General features: G+C 49.1%; 1 protein-coding gene and 1 long non-coding RNA gene across 6 annotated transcripts in view; one reads left to right on the top strand and one right to left on the bottom strand.

Moving 5' to 3' along the window:
- The window catches only part of NUP210 (nucleoporin 210), a 107,390-nt gene that overhangs the window by 1,539 nt on the left and 88,089 nt on the right, over positions 1-17,762 (top strand). For both annotated transcript variants that reach the window (XM_036113486.2, XM_078074637.1), the window contains exon 2: positions 17,052-17,188. In XM_036113486.2, the coding sequence (XP_035969379.2) occupies positions 17,052-17,188 (137 nt within the window). The remainder of the gene's footprint in view (positions 1-17,051; positions 17,189-17,762) is intronic.
- LOC118549231 (uncharacterized) lies at positions 636-4,242 on the bottom strand. Of its 4 annotated transcripts, none has more exons than XR_004923998.2 (3): positions 3,625-4,238; positions 3,136-3,225; positions 636-957 (listed from the first exon to the last, which is right to left on the bottom strand). It is a non-coding gene; the product is annotated as an uncharacterized LOC118549231 (long non-coding RNA). The 4 variants fall into 4 exon arrangements; XR_013448769.1 differs by lacking the exon at positions 636-957 and adding an exon at positions 968-2,502 and having other exon boundaries at positions 3,625-4,242; XR_013448773.1 differs by lacking the exon at positions 636-957 and adding an exon at positions 968-2,416 and having other exon boundaries at positions 3,625-4,235.

Raw genomic sequence — 17,762 nt, 5'->3', positions numbered from 1 at the left:
ACCAAGGTGTGATCGCTGTTACAGAGAACCAAATGTGTGTGTGTATGTTTTAAGTCTGTTTGCGTATCAGTGTGCGCATATATGCAAAGATGGTCCCCAGAGCTCAGAGGCACATTCTTCCTCAATAGTACTACCTGTAGCTATTTATTTTCGGAAAGTCAGCCTCCTGAAATAAGGTCATGCTATGTCAGCCAATTGTATTTTGGGTTTAGTGCATTATGCCCCTGGAGGGTCTTGTTCCTGGCTTGGTATCTGAGGCTGAGCTTCGGGCTTAAGGTTTTCTGTATCCTTGACTAGGGCCTTGTCTTGTGTGGGAAGATGAGCTGTTAGTCCGTGCTTTCAGGAGATAAGTGCTTGTTCTCTGGTTGAAGTTGTCTGTTCTTGCTATATGGGCAAGAAAGAGGTTATTAAAAACAGCTGGCTTCAAATGAATCCCTTTGGGTGTATTTGGATGCTACTTCCTTTGAGATTCTATAGCTGTACTTTTTTTTTTTCCTGAAGTAACCTTTTTTTTTTTTTTTTTCCCAAGTACATTTTCTTTTCTGAGAGACTCTGGTGGTTTTTAATTTACTTGTATAGCTTCTTAGGAAGGGAAAAAAAAAAAAAACATTCCTAATCTCTTATGTATCAGAGAAGTACTAAGTACCTTATAACTTGTTTTGTATCTGATCCATAATTTTTATTGCAAATGTGTGACTGCTTAGCTTAAGTGTCTCCTCAGAGGTGTTTTGTGGTTGTGATTTTCCCCTTAACTTCACAGGAAAATCTTCCATCAATCAAGCATTGAAAATACTTATTTTTAGTAGAGCTGTTCCTACTTGAGTCCTCTGTTGCTTTAGTTTTTGAAGAATCTCCTCTGGAGATTTTAAGAGTTGGCATGCAGACAAGCTGTATATCCGTAATTACCTAAACCTGGGAGGAAAATATCCTCTTCATCCAAGGAGTTCATTGTTAAGTCTGAGATGAAGAAAAAAAAAATAATAAAACTCTCCTGGACCTTGGGGGAATTTTTGCTCAATCCTTTGAATTTGGGGCCAGGCTCCAAGTTGACTGAAATCACTGCATGCCTCAGCCAGTGGCTCTAAGTTAACTTTTCCTGTTTCTTGATTCTATGGCATCAAATAATGGGACAGTTTTCGGGCCCTAGGAGCCCTAGAGATCATGTAGTGTAAACTGCCCACATTGTCCTCTGAGCCTCAGAGAAGGAAGGGCTCTGTGTGATGTCGCATAAATACAGGTGGCCCCCGACTAGCGATGGCTCCACTTAAGTTTTTCAACTTTACAATGGTGCGAAAGTGATAGTCATTCAGTGGAACGGAACTTGGAGCTTTGAGTGTGGATCTTTGCCCAGACTGGCGACATGCAGTAGGACACCTTCCCGTGACGCTGGGCGGTGGCAGCCACCGCAGCTCCAGGCCAGCCGCGTGATCACAGGGTCAGCCGCCAATACCCTTACGACCACCCTGTACTCACTCAGCCTTCTGCTTTTCACTTTCAGCACGGTATCCAGTAAGTTACACGATCCACTCAGCACTTTGTTGTCAGATTTGTGTTAGAGGCTTCTGCCCAACTGCACGCTAACGTCACTGTTCCCAGCACGGTTAGTGTAGGCCAGGCTGCCACACTATGATGTTTGGTATGTTTGGTGTATTAAAGGCAATTTCGACTTGTGATATTTTCAACTTCAGATGGGTTTATCGGGGCCTAGCCCCGTCATAGGTTGAGGAACATCTGTGGCGAAGTCTCTGAGTTGTGTGGGAGCCCACAGGGATGCCCCCATTCCCACCCCATTCAGGGGCTTGCGGCCTCGGTTGTATTTGCTGGACACTGATTGACTCCTTCCAGTTGCATTGCTGGTTATGAGTTAAGTTTCTTATTCTTTCTTACTATTTTGTGTTTTTGAAAGTGTTCCATGAAGTATATTTCATTAGGTCTTTTTTTTTTTTTTTAAGATTTTATTTTTAAGTAATCAACATGAGGCTTAAAGTCACGACCGCAAAATCAAGAGTTGCGTGCTTCACCAACTGAGCCAGCCAGGTGCCCTAAATCTTTTTTTTTTTTTTTTAAGGTATCCTTTTATATACAAAATGACATTATATAGAAAATTGGGAAAGTAAAGAAAAAGAGAAATATACTGTAATCCTTCAACTGTAACACAGCCAGTCACCACTTGGGCTTCCTTCTAGTCACTAATTTTCCCCCGTGGAGCTTGTACCTGGTGTTTGGGCCACTCGGTACCCTCCTCTGCCAACCACCAGCTCACATTAAGACTCAAATATTTTTCTCTGGTGCTTCATTATCTTCCTAAGCTTTAGGTGTCTGAGCACCATTCTGCTTGGTAGCTGTTCCATCATGTGCTCATGCTTTTCCCTGTGGTTGAAGTCCCAGGGTGTTCTGGTTTCCCCAGTGGGCTGCCCTGTCTTGGAGAAAGTGAGTGTCTTAGGTTGGTACAGCCTGAGGTGAGGATTTGGTTGTGGGTGCTTTATTTGAGAGGGTGCTCTCCTGGGAGACGGGATAGGGAAGAGAAAGGAGATGAGCAAGGATTGGGTCCCAGAGAAAGTCAGTGTGACCCTTGGGACCCTGTGGAGTTGAATTCCACCTCAGGTCCACCTCCTTGAGGTAAGGGGGAGAGCAAGCTTTTGAGCTTTTCTGTCACCCGTGATCAGCCAGCCATTGGCTGCTGCCGGGGGAAGAGGGTGTTGTGCAACCTCCCGGGCCTCCGGGTGAGGCAGGCCTCTTGGCCGGGGGTGTCTGACTGGACAAGGTTCTATTCGAACACCATGAGCTGCCGCGCTGCCCCCTGCTGAGGGGAGGCGCATCAGCCTGGTAAAGGGCATCCCGTGGCCCCCACTAAACCGCTGTGCCCAGAATTCTCCCCCTTTCCTGTTCCGGAAAGTCTCCCCCGGGGCACTCTGGAGCTGCCTGGTGTGTCTGCCAGGCTTGGTCCTGAAGCAGGGTGCCCTTCTCAGCCACGGGTATGAGGATTCTTCGGGAGGCAAATGGGAGCCCTTCCGGCTGCATGGGTCCCCACACAGTGGAACTTGTCCTTGGTGTGTGTTGTGTCCCACGCCCCTCCACTCCCCCTCGGGAATCCGTGGGCATGAAAGAGCCAACAGTCCCTCTGTCCTTGCTGACCTGTAGTGGTGCGAGGTCCAAGGCCAGCAGCACCTTCGGGGGCCTCTCTGCCCGCCCCCCGCGGAAGGAAGCAGCCGGTCCCATTGCAGCCTGGGGAAAGTGGGAGAGAAAAGGTGAGGGAGAGGGTTTCCTCTGGCTCTTCTGAAACCCCCTCTACACACTGAGCTGAGCTGGAAAGTCATCCAGCCTGGCTGCCTTCTGCTGAGCTCCCACTCAGCCTGCAGGACAGAGGCTGGTCACATGTGGGTAGCTGGACAGGTGAGGAGGCAGGAGAACCCAGGGGAAACTGGAGAATCAGGCACTAACATTAAAATAAAAAATTTACAGTGTGAAAGCTTAACCCAAAAAGTGGGTTTCATTCGGCCAGAGGCCCACCAGTGCTCACTGTGAAGAACCATCCTGCCCAAACACCCGTGGTGGGGGTGGGGGTAGGGGCAAGCACTGATCAGCAATACAGATTTCACCCATGAGGGCTGGGGGTCCACTTACCAGGTGATGAATATTTGTGACTTAGAACTGATCCAGGCACGTTCCTGGTCCTGGGTCATGGGATAGTGAAGAAGATGGCGGCCTGCTTCCCTGGAGCCTGGAGCTGGTTGGGAGAGTTAAATAACCAACTAAGATGAAAGGAAGGGCTACATTTTGTGTGGCGGTAAGTCTGTGAAGGACATAAAACAGCGTGCCCTCCCTGAAGCTGACCTGGGACCTAAGTGGGTACAGCCGGAGGGAGCAGCAAGTGCAAAGGCCCTGAGGAGGGGCCACACTGGCTGGCAGAGCACAGAGAAGGCATGTCTGGTGAGGGGAAGTGTGAGGTTAGAGAGGTTGGCAGGGGCCGGGCCATGTGGAACCCTGTGGGCTGTGGTTAGGAGACAGGGAGGGGCTTGCCAGGGTCAGGACTTGGGCCGTGGTAGCCTGGGACCAGTTGGTTCTCAGGGCCTTGCTCTCTGCTCTGCATCCGCCTCAAGGGCTACCCGTAGTTCTGGTTCCTGCAGGGCTGGTGGGGACTTGCTCAATTCTCTTCCAACGAGCCGTGGAGGGCGGTGCCGGGAAGTGTGTGTTGACTTGAGTTGACCTGGTACTGGGTTGTTTTCTTCTTGCTTCCTTTGCGGTCTGCTCTGCCAGCCCCTCTGGGTGGCTTCCTCCCTGCAGGCCCTGCCTCTGCCGCAGAGGGGCTAGAGCCTGCAGGTAGATGGTGGGGGGCTGTGCTTTCCTCTGCCCCCACCCACCCCTGCTCTTAGTACATCTCTCACTTCTCCTTTCTGGCCTGACCCTCCCACGTCCTTGGGTTCTCCTGCCCAGCTCCCCTGCCTGTGTTCTGAGGAGTGGGGAATGGCTCCCCCACGGCAGCGGGGCGCCAACGCGCCCGACACATGGTGTGTGAGCGGGCCCCGTGTCACATTGGGAATGGGAAAGATTTACCCTTTCAAAATCCACTGTCGGTCCTTTAGAGTTCCTCAAAATAAAAGTTTATTTCTGGTGCCAATATGCTATTTACCTTTTTTGTTGTTGTTTTTTTTTAATTGTGGTAAGATACACATATTGTAAAATTTAGCATCTTAATCATCTGTAGGTACACAGTTCAGTAGCATTAAGCAAGTTCTCACCGTTGTGCCACCATCACCACCCTCTAACTCCAGGACTTGTCCGTAATCCTCAGCTGAGACTCTGTTCCCATCAGACAGGAACTCCCCCTCTGCCTCCCCGCCGCAGCCCCTGGAAACCACCATTCTCTTTCCTGAACACCTTTGAATATTTGCCTGTCTCTTGAGAGCAGGCAGATGGGCCCAGAACCTTTGCAGGCAACCGTGTCCCCCTCCCCCCAGAGTCTAGCAACATTGTTTTGATTCATGTTTGTTTTTATGGTTACCTGAGATGTATGGCAAATAATACGGGCTGTCCATTTACGCTAGTGATACAAGGTTTCCTTTTAAAGTACTTTTTCTTTAAAGAAGGATCAATTTAAAAGAAAAAATAAGAAAAGGATACAAGGCTTACCTGGCTGTGACTGGACCGGGAGGGCAGCATACAGAAGGGGGCCTGGAGGTGGGGACAGGTGGGCAGACGAGCAGGTGTCCTGCCGACTGCCCCACGGGCCAGAGATGCACACCCAGAGGCTTCACATATTGCAGAGGGGTGTGTGACAGTGGGAACCAAAATAGCAGAATCAGTTGTTGTTGTGTTTTTTGTTTTTTGTTTTTTGTTTTTTTTGCCCATCCCTTTGTATTATTTCCCCACTTAATCCTAAAAACAAAACAAAACCCTTTTTGGTAAGAATGACTACTCACTGCACAAATGGGGAGCCAGGGGTCAGTAGCTGGTGATTGGAAGAGCCACATTCAAAACCAGGGCGCTGACCCCAGAGCCAGCTTGATTCTGGGGTGCACGCAGAAACATGCCAGCGCTTCTCAGCCAGTGGTTGGTTTCATAAAACCCATGACACTTTTCAAAAGCAGTATGAAAGATATAGGTGGGGTAGTGATTCAGGAGAGGGTTGAGGCCACGTTCTGCCAAAATCTGGGAGCCCAGGCCCTCCCCATGGGCAGCCCCAGGTAGGCGCCAGAGGCCTTTGGCCCTGTTTTGAATAGTTGTGCATTCAGCCCAAGGGAGTAGGGCAGTGTCCGGACCAGGGGTCTAGGACCAGGCTGGACTGAACCGTTTTTCTAGGAATGTGACCTTGGGCTGGTGACTTAATATCCGTGTGGAGGTCTCCTCAGGTATCAGATAGTTTTTTGTTTTATTTTGTTTTTAAGTAGGCTCCACACCCAATGTGGAGCCCAACGCGGGGCCCTGAGAACTCATGACCCTGAGATCAAGACTTGAGCTGAGATCAAGAGTTGGACGTTCAACTGACTGAGCCACCACCCAGGCGCCCCCAAATGGGGGTTTTAATAGGATATTCGGAGCAAATGAAACATTTGGGGTGCATTTTGCTCTGTGCCTGACAGAATAAGCACCTAATAAATACAAGGGGTTTTTTGTCTGTTTTTTGCTTTAAAAAAAAAAATACCAGTAGTCTGAATGAAATCAAGCAGTAAGCCTTAAAGAATTCAGTCAGGGGTGTTTCTTTTGTCTAGACCCTTCTGACTATATGCAACAGGAAACTCAAGCCAAAATAGTTTAAATAAAACAAAGGAATGTTGCGTTGGCTTCCGGAACTGGAAGCCCCGGTGGAATTTGTTTCCCGCTTCTGTCCTGCAGGGGTTTACGCGATTGTCAACAGGACCTGGGTTCTCGGTCCTCGTGTCTCGGCTCTGGCCAGGTGCTCTCCTGGGGTAGGAAGGTCACAGGTCCAGCCATACAGCCCCCAGAGTCAAGTCTAGTGGGGCCCAGGCTATACACAGCAGCCATTCTGGCTGACTCACCTGGGCACATGCCTGGGTCTGAACCCCTCTCCTGTCAGGTGAGCACAGAGCCGATTGGCCAGACCACAGCCACCTGCCTCCTAGTGTGCGGAGGAGTGTGAGCACTCTGGAGCCTTATGGTCTGCGAGCGGAGGAGCGGCAGTGCCCACGGAAAAGCTGGGTGCTGTTACTGAAAGGCGGATGGAGGCTGGGCAGCCAAAATCCAGCACAGGTCCCCCTACGGGAATGACATCCTCCTTGCCTCCCGTTCCATTTAGGACATTCGGTGAAATTAAGTTTATAATTAAAAACCTTCTCCTAAAGAAAATTCCAAGCCCAGATGGCCTGTCTGTAAATCCTATGAAAAAATTAAGGAAGGAGTAGTACAAGTTTTTTTTTAAAAACTCTTTCAGGAAAGAGACAAGGAGTGGTTATTTCCTAGGTCATTTTTATGAGGCCTGCATTCCACTGATTGCAAACCAGACAAAAACATTATAAGAAAAAGAAATTCCACAGGGCAAAAGCACAAAATTCTTTCACAAAATAATAAATCCAGAAAAATATTAAAAAGGGTGATGAGTCATCATGACCCACTGGGGTAAATCCCAGGAATGCAAGGTTGGTTTAACATTAACAAGCAGTGTAATTCACCACATCCATAGAATTAAAAGAAATTAAAAGAATTAATTGTCTCCATAGGTGCAGAGCATTCAGTGCCCATTCATGATAAAAATCTGTAGCACCTAGGAATAGAAGAGAATCTATAACCTGATAAAGGGCATCTACGGGAGCATGTACCAGAGTCTTGTGCTAGGGGCAGTGGAGGCAAGAAATGAACAAGCCACAGGCTCTGTCCTCACACTGTCTCTGAGGGAAGTTGGACAAGGAAGAGGGTCATTGCTGAGCCATTGCCTTGAGCCATTTGGGCTTGCTGATCCTTTTGCCTTGAATGCTCTTCTCCCAGATATTCGAAGAGCCAACATCTGCCTCTCCTTCAGAGACATCTGAGGCTGTGTTCATATGTCACCCCCTCTGTTAGGCTTCCTCTGACCATCCTGCCTTTCCCATCCCTGCTTTATGTCTGTCCATAGCCCTATTGTGTAAGATCCTATATTCACTTACTCGTTTTGTTTATTCTTGTTTCCCACTGAGATGTAAGCTCCACGAAGGTGGGGATTAATGCATATTTTGTACTTTGGTGTATCCCCGGTGCTTAGACCAGTGCCTGGAATATGGCATATGACCCAGTAAATATGGATTCGATGAATGAATGAATGAATGACCCCAAGGAGGACCACTGGGGCTGTGGGGGCTGAGAGGAGATGGGGGAGGAGGCTTGGGGAGGGGTCCCTGGAAGAGTTGCCATTTACGGTGAGCTGTGAAGGCCGTGCAGCGGGAGAGCTTGGAGAAGGGTGTGTGAAGTGGCCCGAACAACAGCAGGAAAGGGATGGAGGTGCCAGAGCTGGGAGCAAGGGGGAGGGGGCGGGGGGGAGGGGCGGGCTTCCGAGCAGAGGTTAGACTCCAAGTCCAGTGGCTTGGGATCTTGCCAGCGTTGCGGCCTTGGGTCAGCAGCCCTGTCTTGGGCCTGAATCTTTGCTTGTGGTTCTGAGGATATCTGCTGTTGGGGTTGGGGACGGGGACCCATGATGAAGCTGCCATGGGTGCCCTGACAATAGGGACTAGGATCAGGCTTCACTCAGGGAAGGGGATGGACAGGGTGAGGCATAAATGATCACGATATAGAAGGACCTGCATTGTCTGCCTGCCTGCCTGTCTGCCTTCATTTATTTTTAAGATTTCATTTTTAAGTAATCTCTACACCCAACACGGGGCTCAAACTCACAACTCCGAGATCAAGAGCCGCACACTCCACCAGCTGAGCCAGCCAGGTGCCCCTGTCTAACTTTCTTTAAAAAGCAAAGTTCTTGTGGTCCGAATCGCACCAAAGACCCCTCATTTGGGAACCTCCTTCTATTTCCTGAACTTGGGAGCTTACTATGTACAAGGCCCATGATGAGAGCTTTATATTTTCTGTCCCATCTAATCCACCCCAATCCTTTGTGCCAGGAATGATTTTTATTCCACTGTGTGGATGAAGAAACAGAGGCCCAGAGAGGTTAAATCATTTGCTTAAGGTCACACAGCAGGTGAGTGGCAGCACCCCACTATCTTAGGACTTCCCCTTGCAGCAAGCAGACAGCCACAGACGAGAGAACAGAGTGAGGCATGTCACCATCACTAAGTGCTGCTTACCAGACTGCACCAGGGGCCCGAGGAAGCCCTTGGAACCCGTCCTATGGGTGGGGGTGAGTGCTGGTATGTGGGAGGGTGGGCAGACCTGCTGACGGCTAGCTGAGATGGACAGAGGAGCCACGCATGTGCAAGTTGCCACACCACGAATTCTTTCTGCAGAGTGGCAGTTAATTTAAACTGGGCGGGGGGGGGGGCGGGCAGAGGAAGGCTCTCCAGCAGAAAAGCTGTACGAGCCAGGACCTGTTTCTTTGGTGGAACACGATGCTTGTATGCAAATGAATTGGGCTCTGGTAGCAGGGACCTGGCTTCCGTGGGTGCAGGTGACACTGGGCATCTCAGCTGTCAGGCCAGCACGCGGACCTGCCTCCCAGGCATAGTTAGTACTTGTCTGTCTCCGAGCCCTGTCCCCTCCTCCCCCCACCCCCCATCCCACCCCGGTCCTTCCTGAGGATCACATGCGCCGTTGCCCGGGTTGTGTTCGGCTGCTTGCTAGCTTTGTGTCCCGTGGTGCACGGTTCACCCTTTCCTCTGTCCCTTACAGGGGGCTGACCCAACCAGAGAGGGGACTTCCCTGGTGTTCAGAGCTGCTGATACTGCTGTGTAAGGCTATGCTGTCCTTGTGTTTCTGGAAACCTTGGAAAATGGCAGTGGATACAGTAGCACCAGAGAGAAGGTGTGGCCGGGGGGTGAGGCTCCATCCCTCACTCTCCCTGCACCCACAGCCCCCCCACTGCCAAACGGCAGATGCTTCCTGCCACTGTCAGGCGTGGGCCTTTTTTCATGTAGGGCCTATATTGGAATTTACTATTTCCTACAAAATGGCTCACTTTTTTGGATATTGACATTGTCATCAGTATTAACATTTATGAGTGCACAAGTTTGCTATGTTTGTTTTTCCTACAACACTTTAAAATGAAAGAATAATAATAATCGAAATACATAAAGAGCCCATTAAAAATAGTTCATCTGTGTATCCTGTCTGGTGTTGTGTGTGTCATACCCTGGGGAACACATCACGTAGTGGGAGAAATACCTGATCTGTTGCTGTGATCCCTGGCCCTGCCACTTACAGCTGTGTGGCTTTGGGGAAATTGCCAGACCTCTCTGAGCCTCAGTTTCATTTTCCCAGATAGACCTGCTGGAGGGTAAGTAATCTGATGGTTAGAAGTATTCAGCTCTAGGTTTAACACATGGTGGATAATTCCCTTTGTTATCTTCTACCCTCTCTCTGTATTAGTAAGGATTCTCTAGAGAAACAGGACCTATAGCATATAATTTTATTATATATAAAGAAATTTAGTATAAGGAATTGGCCCATGTGATTATGGAGGCTCAGAAGGCCCAAGATCTGCAGGGTGAGCTGGCAAGCTAGAGGCGCTGGAGAGGCATCCAAAAGGCTGGCAGGCTGCAGACCCAGGAAAAACTGGTGTTTCAGTTTGAGTCTGAAGGCAGGAATAAGCCAGTGTCCCAATTCAAAGGCGGTCAGGCAAGAGAAATTCTTTCTTACTTGGAGGAGGGTCAGCCTTTTCTTTTCAGGCCTTCAACTGATTGAGTGAGGCCCACCGACATTAGGACAATCTGCTTTACTCAGTCTACAGGTTTAAATGTGAATCTCATCGAAAAATACCCTTGTAGAAACACCCAGAATAATGTTTGCCCAAGTAACCTCTTGGCCCAGTCAAGCTGACACATAAGATTAATTATCATACTCCCCCAGCACACTTATATATATTTATTTTATTTTATTTTTTTAAAGATTTTATTTATTTGAGAGAGACAGAGAACAAGCAGGGGAAGGGAGAGGGAGAAGCACACTCCCCACTAAGCAGGGAGCCCAATGCAGGGCTCGATCCCAGGATCCCAGGATTATGACCTGAGCTGAAGGCAAATACTTAACCAACTGAGCCACCCAGGTGCCCCCATATATATATTTTTAAAGTTTTATTTACTTAAGTAATCTCTACACCCAACATGGGGCTCGAACTCACGACCCCGAGATCAACAGTCACATGCTCTTCCAACTGACCAGCCAAGTGCCCATACTTTTTATTTTAATCAAAAAATGGTCCCCGGAGGTCTTGGCACTAGCCAGATATGAGGTGCTCCTGCCCATCTTCCCTCTCTTATCTCCTCTGGTGCTCCCTGTCTCTGTCTGCCTGGCTCAATGTGATTAACAACTATGTCTCAAGAATTACCCGTCCTCCCTCTCTGTAGAAGGTGATTCATCTCTTGCCAGATCCTGGAAGCAGAAACATTCCAGAATTGCCTATGTGTGGCCAGCCTTTCCATGCCCAGCCCTGGAAGGAGCCAGCCTGACTCTCCAGGAGCATGTATCTGTAGGGTGTTCTGAGCCCACCTGGAGAGCTGTGGGATGCAGAGGCCACACTTCTGTGTAGCCGGGAGAGGACTTGAATAGCAGAAAACACCAAATTTGGCCTTGGATCACATACGTCCTGGCCCCGGCCCTCGGCATGGCCTATAACCAGTCCCCTCTTCTCTCTGAGCCTCAGTTTACTTTCCTGAACAATGAGGGCACAGCAGTAGTTCTCTAAGTTATGTCCACTGTTAGGGGGAAATGTTTGCATTTAGAAGTTGAAATAGTACAGAAGAGAACAAAGAATAATGAATACCCGTACTCCCTACCATCAGAATTAGCCATTGTCAACAATTTCTGTCCTTGTTTCTAGTCTGTTGCCACCACCCGGTATTTTCACCCCCCACCAGTGGCAGTCTCTAGTTGGAGTTGGAGTCCCGAGGGTACCTGCCCGACAAGTTCCCGACAAACACTTTCGAATGTGCTTTTTCATTCGTAATTGCACTCCAACCTCGCCATGACAGGGGCACATAATCGCTGGATTCTGTGGTTCTTTTGTGCCTCTTAAAAGTACGGCCAAAGTAGGCAGGTCTCAGGATGTGCCAGAAAGATCAGATAACTGAAAAGAGAGAGCCCTTCCAGCTTCAGATGCGGCATACTGGAGCCCAGAGAGAATTCGGGGGAGACATCAGTGGGAGGGGGATGTGGCACGGTCTGCCCAAATCCTGAGCGCCCGCCACACCTGCTGACGTTTCTCGGCACTTTAGCATTTCTCGTGAGGTGCTTTCTGGCCCCCCCAGCTGCCCGGTGAGGAGGGAGTGTGGCTCCCATTGCCCCAACTTAGCTGAGGTGAGCAGGTGCAGGGACTGGAGGCTGCCTCCCCTGCATGGGATCCCACTGTCTCCTGGCTGGGCCCTGGGGACAGCCTGCTCACCATAGGCTCCAGGATGCAGTGGGTGCCCCCTTCCAGGCAGCTGCTTTGTCTTATCTGGAGGCTGCACCTAGCGCCCTTGTATCAGCCCTAAGTGTGAAGAGGGAGAGAACTTTCTCAAGAGGTGCTAAGAGCTCCCAGCGCCCACCAGCTCCCAGGCCGGTGTTTGGCAGGGATTAGAAGATATCCCCAGGACAAGTGGTGAGTTGGGAGCAGTGTTTGCCTGCCTGGCTGTCCATCTGCAGACCAGTCCTCTGCCTTCACCACTCTCCTCATGTGGTGATGAGTGCCCACGGGGCAGCTGGGCCATGTGTCGAGGTGATGGCATCTGGGATATGTTGGGTTACATCCTTAGTTAAATTAATTCACCTATTACTTTATTTTTTTAATTTTTATTTTTTAAATTTACTTATTAGAGAGCGAGCACAAGCGGTGGGGAGGGGCAGAGGGAGAAGCAGATTCCCTGCTGAGTAGGGAGCCCGACGCCCGATGTGGGGCTCGATCCCAGGACCCCGGGATCATGACGTGAGCCAAAGGCAGATGCTTAGCCAACGGAGCCACCCAGGCGCCCCTCACCTATTACTTTAATATGGCTTTTTAATAGGAACTTAAAAAAAATAGGGATGAATTGGTGGAGCACAGGATTTTTAGGGCAGCGAAGCTGTTCAGTGTGAGGTTATAGATGGTGGATACATGTCCTCATACGCAGACTGTACAACCCTGAGAACGAACCCCCACGTAAACTGGAGGCTCTGGGCGGTAGTGATGTCAGTGTGGGTTCTCCAGTTGTCACAAATGTGCCCTCCCGTGAGGCATGTTGACAATGGGGAAGGCAGTGTGTGTGTTTGGGGGGTGAGTAGAGAGTATGGGAACTCTCCGTACTTAGCACTCAATTTTGCGCAAAGCTAAAACTACTCTAAACAAGTCTATTAAATTCATTTCACCTGTTCCTTTTGTTAACAAGGCAATTAAAAACCGCTAAATGTGATCTGCCATATTTCTCTTGGACAGGGCTGCTTTAAGGCCCACACCTGGACTTAACCTGGCCTGGAGTGAGAGGTGTAGTGTCTCCAGCCAGGTCCTGAGCCTGGCGGGGCCTCTCAGTGGTGTGGGGGGATGCAGGAGAGGGACTCTCCGGCCTCTCCGGCTTAACCTGGGCTAACTCCGTTCTTCTCTCAGATTAACTCGTTGCTGTGAGGCAACAGGAGGAGAGGTGGCTGCCCCTATTTCACTCTTGAGGAGGCTGAGATTCAGAGACTGGGGAGGTATTTTCAGCCCAGACCGGGAGCCCCGATGTCTGGCCACCAGGGGCCATTGAACAAGACATAGACCACGTTGTTTCTCAAACGGAGAAGTGGGAAATAGATTTTTTAGAGCAGTTTTAGCTTCACAGAAATTGAGCCAAAATTACAGAGATTTCCCATATCGTGTCGCCTGCCACATTCCCCACTGTCAAGATTTGTTGCAATCAGTGAACCAAATCCACACATCATTGTCACCCAAAGTCTATAGCTTACATCATGGCTCATACTTGGTGTCATACATTCTGTGGGTTTGGACAAACATATAACGACTTGCGTCACCATCATAATATCATACAGAATAGTTTCATGCTCTAAAAATCCTCTGTGCTTTCCCTGTTTATCCATTCCCCCTTGTCATTTTTTTTTTAATTTTAAATTGTGGAATAATTTTAGATTTACAGAAAAGGTGCAAAGATAATACAGAGATTTCCTTATACCCTTTACCCAGCTTCCCCTAAAGTTCACATGTTACACAACCAGGAACGTTGGTCAAAATGAAGAAATTAACACTGGTGAATAGTCACCAACATCTAGACTTCATGGCAGTTTTCCCATGGGGGTTCTTTTTCTGCTCCTGGATCCTGCCCAGGATCCCACATTGCCTTTCTTTGTCCTGTCTCCTTAGTCTCTTAGGCTCTGTGTGAGTTTTCTAATTTTCTTGTTTCCACACTCAGTTCTGTGTGTGTATACGTGTGTGTGTGGTTTAACAGGCTTTGAAAACTATCTTAGAGGGGCACCTGTGTGGCTCAGTCAGTTAAGCGACTGCCTTCAGCTCAGGTCATGATCCCAGGGTCCTGGGATCGAGTTCTGCATCGGGCTCCTGGCTCAGTGGGGAGCCTGCTTCTCCATCTGCCCATCCCCCCCCCGCCACTCGTGCTCTCTCTTTCATGCTTTATCAAATAAATAAAATCTTAAAAAAAAAAGAAAAGGAAAAGAGAAAACTATCTTTGAGTCGCAGAGCTGCTAGCAGCTAAACGGAGTGCGTTTCCAGCATGCTGCGAGGCTCATTTCCCCGGGCACCTCCTCTCACCTCCTTACCTGGGTGTGTGTTCCTGCCCACTTTGTCGTCCTTCTTTCGTTGCTGACAGGCTCTTTTCTCAGAAGAAATCCCTCCATGCGGAGACCACAGTGCATTTCCTCAGGGGCTTGGGGTTCCTTCCTTGACAGTGGGTGAGCTTTGTGTTCTGAGTCCTTTCAGTGGAGGTGTTGATCCGTGTCCGGGCACGCCGCCGGCTGCTCAGCATGGGTCTGTGATGTGTGTGCCACGCCGGCACCCTTAGGTGTGTGGGGCCGTGCTGCTGTGCCCACCCGGCCCCGGGGGGGGGGCACTCGGTGACAAGCCAGAAGACTTGGAGATGTCTTTTTGGCTGTGTTTCACACCATTGCTTTTTGCACCAGGCTTTTTTTTTTTTCTTTTTTTTTTTTTTTTACAAGTTTCTTTCTGAATACCCCAGATCGATGGTGTTCCAATGAGTTTAAGCGAAGGTCTGGGAAGGAAGCAAAGATGGGTAGTGGCTGCTATATTCAGGGCACTGTGCTGGGCGCAGCCCCTAGGAATGAGTGTTGGACACTCTGCACAGGGGACACCCCTTCTCTGGGTCCTGGATTACACTGTAAGCGCCCTGAGGGCAACACCTGGTTTTCTGCTCTGTAGAGTGTGCAGCGGATTAGGTTGTGCACCTGCTTAAGATCCCCCAGTGGCTTGTCATTGTTCTCAGAATAATCTAAGCTCTTTGCTTGTGGCCTCCAGTGCCTCCCTGACCTCAGCTCCTGCCATCTCCTTGACCTCAAGCCCTGCCATCTCCTTTAAGGACTTGTTTTTCCAGTTTTGCTGAGCTATAATTGACATAAAACATAGTATTAGTTTAAGGTGTACAACATAATGAGTTGATACATGTGTATATTGCAAAATGATCACAGTAAGTCTAGTTACCGTCCATCACTATACATAGTTACAGTTCTTTTCTTATGTTGACAACTTTTAAGATCTATTTCCTTAGCCAAGTTCAAATATGCAGTACAGTACTGTTAACTATAGTAACCATGCTGTACCTTACATCACCAGGATTTATTTAGTTTATAACCAGAAGTTTGTACCTTTTGATCCCCTTCGCCCATTTCCTCCATCTCCCACCTCTGGCAGCCACCAGTCTCTTCTCTATTTCTATGAGTTTGGTTGCTGTTAGAGTCCACACGTAAGTGAGATCATACAGTATTTGTCTTTCTTCCTCTGATTTATTTCACTGAGCATAACACCCTGAAGGTCCATCCATGTTGTCACAGATGGCAGGATTTCCTTCTTTTTTATGGCTGAGTAATATTCCAGTCTGTGTGTGTGTGTGTGTGTGTGTGTGTGTGTGTTACACATTTTCTTTATCCATTTGCCCATCAATGGACACTTAGGTTGTTTCCATGTCTTTTGTGTGTCTATTGTGAATAATGCTGCAGTAAACATGGGGGTGCAGATATCTTTTCAAGTTAGTGATTTCATTTGCTTTGGATATATTCCCAGAAGTGGAATTGATGAATCATATGGTAGTTCTATTTTTAATTTTTTTGAGGGAACCTCCGTACTGTTTTCCAGAGTGGCTGCACCAATTTGCATTCCCACCAACAGTGCAGGAGGGTTCCCTTTCTCCCATATCCTTGCCAACACTTCTCTCTTATCTTTTTGATAATAGCCACTCTAACAGGTGTGAGGTGTGAGATGTGGTTTTGATTTACATTTCCCTGATGATTAGACTCCAAATTTTGAAAAATTCTCAAGAAAAGCCATCAGCAGCTTGGGGTGGTGGTTAAGAGCACAGGCTCTGGCCAGTGCCTCCCATCTCCTTGACCTCGGCCCCTGTCCATCTCCTCGACCTGAGTCCCAGGCCTCAGATCACACTATCCCTCCTGTTCTCGGAGTACTGCTGGCTGCTCGCACCTCAGAGCCTTGCCCAAAACACCAGATCTTCGTGTGGTAGGCACTGAGAGGTCTCCCCCAGCAGCTCCCCGGAGCACCCTGTCTGCAGAGAACTATAACAGCACATGCTCACTCAGCACTCTCTGCGTAGTATCCGCTTTGCTCATTCCCACTCATTCCCATCCCCCCTCGACCCTGAAACTGTCGTCAGCCTGTGTCATAGGTGAGAAACCATGGCGCTGACCTTGGGTCACTCCCCCAGTCGTGCCTTCCCTTCATCCTGTTGTTGTCAAGTCCTGTCTCTCCATGGGAAGGCTTCTCATAGATTTTACTGGTCTATTTATGTATTATCTGCCTTTCTCCCCATCCTTACCTTAATGTCAGCTCCGGGCCCACCAGGACTTTACGATTGTTGTTATCTTTACAGTCGGTGATCTCCAGGTTTGCCTGCTATGTGCCAGGCCTGGCCCAGAGGTCAGCAGAGATCCATGGCAGTTCCTCCGAACCAAACACCGGGGGCAGTCTTCCCACTGAGAGAGAATTATTCCTAGTTCCACAGACTAGTCTTGTAAGGCGACCATCTGCTGAACGTGGAGGTTATTCCCATGTGTTTGGTCTCCTGGCTAATTTGCTCAGTGGGAGCGTGCATGTGGAGGTCCCATGCACTCAGGGGGTCACGCTCTTATGAGCGGGGTGTCAGCCAAGCCCCATTTCTCCCCGGGTGGGAAGATCCTGGACACTGCCCACCTCTATTCTGTGTTTGAGTCTGGGACAAAGCCCCGGATGGGGAACTGCAGCTTTGGCTTCGGGGCCCAGCTGTGCCTCTTGGGGTAGCTCCAGAGCGTAAATTCTGACCTTCTTGCCACAGGTCATCGACCCGGCCGGAGGTGGCCAGTATCGAGCCGCTGGGTGCGGACGAAGCGCAGTGCTCCCAGAAGGCCGTGGTGCAGGCCCGCCTGTCCCAGCCTGCCCGCCTGACCAGCATCATCTTCGCCGAGGACATCAGTAAGAGCTTTGAGTGCCCTGTGGGAATCCCTGGTGGGGACAAGAGACGGGAGACACCCCACTGAGACCGTGGCCACACAGCCCGCCAGTGCGCTAGGCAGTGCTCTGTCTCTTGTTGGGTCAGGGGATGCTCAGGCAGGACCCACCCGGGCCCCTCCCGCCAGCTCTGTGTCCTGTTTTCCCTCTCGTCGAGGCTGCCTTTCATTTCTAAATAATTATTTGTTCCCCAAATAACTCCTCAATGGGTATTGAATCAAAATGAAAAAAGTTGTTGCAATTCTTTTACTGCCCACGTTTAATTTAACATATGGTGGTAAACTGCTTAGAAGACAATTAATGTCATTTTCCGTCATGCTTTCTTCCATTTAACGTGATATGAAGTTTTCATTTTTATGGGGTTATTTGTAAGGGCTGAATACCATTCCTCACAGGGGCTTGTCCTGTAAGGATCCCCTTCTATTGAACATTTAGATTGTTTTCAGATGTTTGTTTTGGTGTTATATAGAAAAATAAATATATTTGTACAGAGAACAATTTTGGGTTAAGTTATTTTCTACCAAGGATAGATTCCCAG

Source organism: Halichoerus grypus, chromosome 1, assembly GCF_964656455.1.
Source record: "Halichoerus grypus chromosome 1, mHalGry1.hap1.1, whole genome shotgun sequence".
Lineage (NCBI taxonomy): Eukaryota > Metazoa > Chordata > Mammalia > Carnivora > Phocidae > Halichoerus > Halichoerus grypus.
This window is presented reverse-complemented; position numbering and strand designations above follow the sequence as displayed.